This window comes from Cajanus cajan, chromosome 1, assembly GCF_000230855.2.
Source record: "Cajanus cajan strain Asha chromosome 1, NIPB_CcT2T_4, whole genome shotgun sequence".
Classification (NCBI taxonomy): domain Eukaryota; kingdom Viridiplantae; phylum Streptophyta; class Magnoliopsida; order Fabales; family Fabaceae; genus Cajanus; species Cajanus cajan.
This window is the reverse complement of record NC_138517.1, coordinates 6,664,334-6,667,631: the sequence shown is the minus strand read 5'-3', so window position 1 is coordinate 6,667,631 and position 3,298 is coordinate 6,664,334. Positions and strand designations below refer to the sequence as shown.

At 30.2% G+C, this 3,298-nt stretch overlaps 1 protein-coding gene across 1 annotated transcript; it reads left to right on the top strand.

The window, feature by feature from the left end:
- The first annotated feature begins 1,666 nt into the window (after positions 1 to 1,666).
- Positions 1,667 to 3,065, top strand: LOC109792384 (kunitz-type trypsin inhibitor-like 2 protein). The gene is made up of 2 exons (XM_020351791.3): positions 1,667 to 2,115; positions 2,554 to 3,065. Exons 1-2 carry the CDS (start codon positions 1,812 to 1,814, stop codon positions 2,898 to 2,900), a joined length of 651 nt encoding a protein of 216 aa, XP_020207380.1. The 5' UTR covers positions 1,667 to 1,811; the 3' UTR covers positions 2,901 to 3,065.
- Positions 3,066 to 3,298: the final 233 nt, after the last annotated feature.

The window sequence follows — 3,298 nt, the reverse complement described above, 5'->3', positions numbered from 1 at the left end:
TAACTAATAAGATCATAATATTATTTAAAAAAAAACTAGTATAATTTGATACTTGACTAGATTTATTCATAAAGTGTGAGTGACATAACAATATCGTGTCATTAATAAAATTATGATATTATAAAATAATTATGAAGATAATAATTTTAATCAATTCGGTTCTCAAATTAAGAAATTTGTGAAGTGCAAGTTTATGATCAAACTAACTAAACTAAATTTATTTGATTTGAATTAAATTAATAAATAAATTAAACAAACTTAATTTATTTATTTCATACAGTGGATTTTATTGGATTATCAAAACTTACGAACACCCTGATGCCCCGCAAATGATAGGAGTCTCAATCTCCAGGATCTAATCCCATTCCCATCTTTGATGGTTCTCCGAAATTTATAAAAAAATAAATAAATAAATAAATAAAAGAGAGGTTGTGTGTGTTCCACGTGACAAATAAAATAATCCTCCCCGAGCCGCGAAGCATTCATCCGTAATTTAATAACCTCTCTTTAATTTATTTTATTTAATAAATCCTAATACTAAATTTAAGATTCCTCTTCTTCGTGGAGCTCATCAATCTATTTTATTCAACTCCTTATGCATAGACTTTCTTTTTTTTTTAATCTTTTTATGGGCATAGTATATCTAATGTCCAAAAATTGATAATCAATAAATAATTTATATTTGTGATCGAGTTCCGTTGCATTAATGGGCATTAATTTGTAATCTCAAGCGTGTGATTCAGGGTAAGGAATTGATCCACGCTTAAGTAAGGTCAAGTGTTCGAATTCTGCCTTGTGTATGTAGCCGCGTTAAATCTTGAGGCTACCTATCCCACCCTTTGAAGTGCATCTAACGTAGCGAGAAAACTAGTCACTATTATCGGTGGTGGATACTCTAGGAACGAAAAAAAAAAAAAACATTAATTTGTTAAAAAACGAAAAAGAAAAGTAAACTGTCTTTTATCCACTAATAAATAGGTCATTAATTATTTTATTTCAAATCTCAGTGAGTATTTATAACTTGTACTATTATTAAAAAAAATAAAACTGGTCGTGCCCTCTATTGTGGGATTGCTACAAATAAGCCTAATTCGTTGGTAAGATATAAAATAAAAACAGTAAATTAATTTCTAGGTCTCATCCCTATAATACTATATATTGTACCCAAAAAACTATTATATATATTCCTATAATTTAAAATTATAAAATGAATCCAGTTTCTAAAATAAAACTATATAGAACAAAGAAATAAAAATATATACCCTTAATTCAAAATAAATTAAATTTATAGAAAACCCTAATTTAAATCCTAATTTGTCAATACTTCCATCCTTATCCAATTGCCGTACATGCGTGTGTATATATATAATTTTAAACTACAACCATGCAGATCGATCTTCATTTGTATCTTTCTTTTCTTTATATTTCTCTACCTATATTACAAGTAGAATAATTAAATATATAGTCATACATTGATTCACTCGTTCATCTCATTTCAATCTTATCCTTTTCATATCTCTCTTCAATTTCTTATATCGATATCACATGCATGTACACCCTTTCTCTCTAGCTATACCCATTTATTACCTACCACGTATAGTTCACTTCTGAACTCTTTCTGATTAATTTGTATTCTTTTCCTCTCTAGATCTCTGCCCAAAATTGGATTGTATATGTAATAATTAATGCATCATATTAATTTTCAAATTGAAACACGTGCACTAGCTGCATATGTGTAACTATATATAGAGCTAAGGCAAATCCAGCAAAACACACTAGTACACAACATTTCTAGCAATATATACTTAACCATGAAGCCAGTGCTACTTCTTACACTCTCCTTCCTCCCCCTCTTTGCTTTCTTAACTAACCTTCCATTAGCTTTCTCAAATGAAGTTGAACAAGTTGTGGATACCAAAGGCAAGCCCATTTTCCCTGGTGCTACATACTACATTATGCCAGCATTATTTGGGGCAGCTGGTGGTGGAGTGAAACTTGGCAAGACTGCAAACTCAAGGTGCCCAGTTACTGTTTTGCAAGACTTTTCAGAAGTGGTTCGTGGTCTTCCAGTGAGATTCAAGATACCTGGAATAAGCCCTGGCATCATCTTTACAGGTACTCATCAATAATTTCATTTCATTAATTATATATGTTAAATGCAACATCATAAATAAACTCAATCCCTTAAATAAAATCTCAACTTCAAATATTTAGATAAAATAATATAGTTAAAAAGAGAAACTCTATTCAAAGAAAAATTATTAACTAAGAATCACCAAATATTCATGCATGATCCTAATGAATCTTTAAGTTTTTCAATCTACTACAAAAAATTAATAACACTATATTACATATATATCATATGAAGATTAATTATTAAGAATCATATAATTCAAGACTATGTAATATTCTTTTTTATTAGTAGTTAATTAAGTTTTTTGACAGACATTAATTATTGATAAAGTTAATGAATACTTTATAGTAATAACATAATTAATTGTGTGTTAAGTCATTTATATGTTTTGAAGTTTCCGCAAATATATATCCCTGTAGGTACCCCACTGGAAATTGAGTTTGCATGGAAGCCAGGGTGTGCTGAATCCTCGAAATGGGTGGTGTTTGTGGACAATGAAATTGAAAAGGCATGTGTGGGAATTGGTGGTCCTGAAGATCATCCAGGGCAACAAACCCGTAGTGGCACATTCCACATTGAGAAATACAATTTTGGATATAAGCTTGTGTTTTGTATCAATGGCTCTTCCGTTTGTTTGGATATTGGGAGGTTTGATGCTAACAATGGTGAGAGTGGAAGACGGTTGAATCTCACTGAGCATGAGGCCTTCGACCTTGTTTTCGTAGAGGCTTCTGACTATGAAGAAATAATTAAGTCTGTAGTTTGAATCAAATGTCTCAGCTAGATATATAGCATTGAGTGAATGTAATATCATACGTTGTTGTTGTGACATGCATTAACTCAATCTGCTCTTAGTTGCTAACAGCTAGCTAGAACCTTAGTATGCAGCCATTGAATAAGTGAAATAATATGGTTGTGATTTCTCACTTCAGTCTATGAGCTTACAAATACTCACTTTAGTACTTTAATCCTTGTGACAACAATTTTTTTTATGTTTTAGTTCCCATTAATATTTTTTTCTCTTTTTTTTTTCTTCAGATTTTGATTGTTTTAAATCCTCTTACATCAATTAATTCTCATTATTAAATTGGAAAGTCTAGAAGTTACAAAATTTAGATACATTTCCGAGTAGTTATTTGTGTTATTAATCATTACAATGACGAG

Coding starts and splice junctions, on each gene's coding strand:
- LOC109792384 (XM_020351791.3), top strand. CDS start 1,812: ATGAAGCCAGTGCTACTTCTTACACTCTCCTTCCTCCCCCTCTTTGCT. Junction 2,116..2,553: donor CCCTGGCATCATCTTTACAG/GTACTCATCAAT, acceptor ATATCCCTGTAG/GTACCCCACTGGAAATTGAG.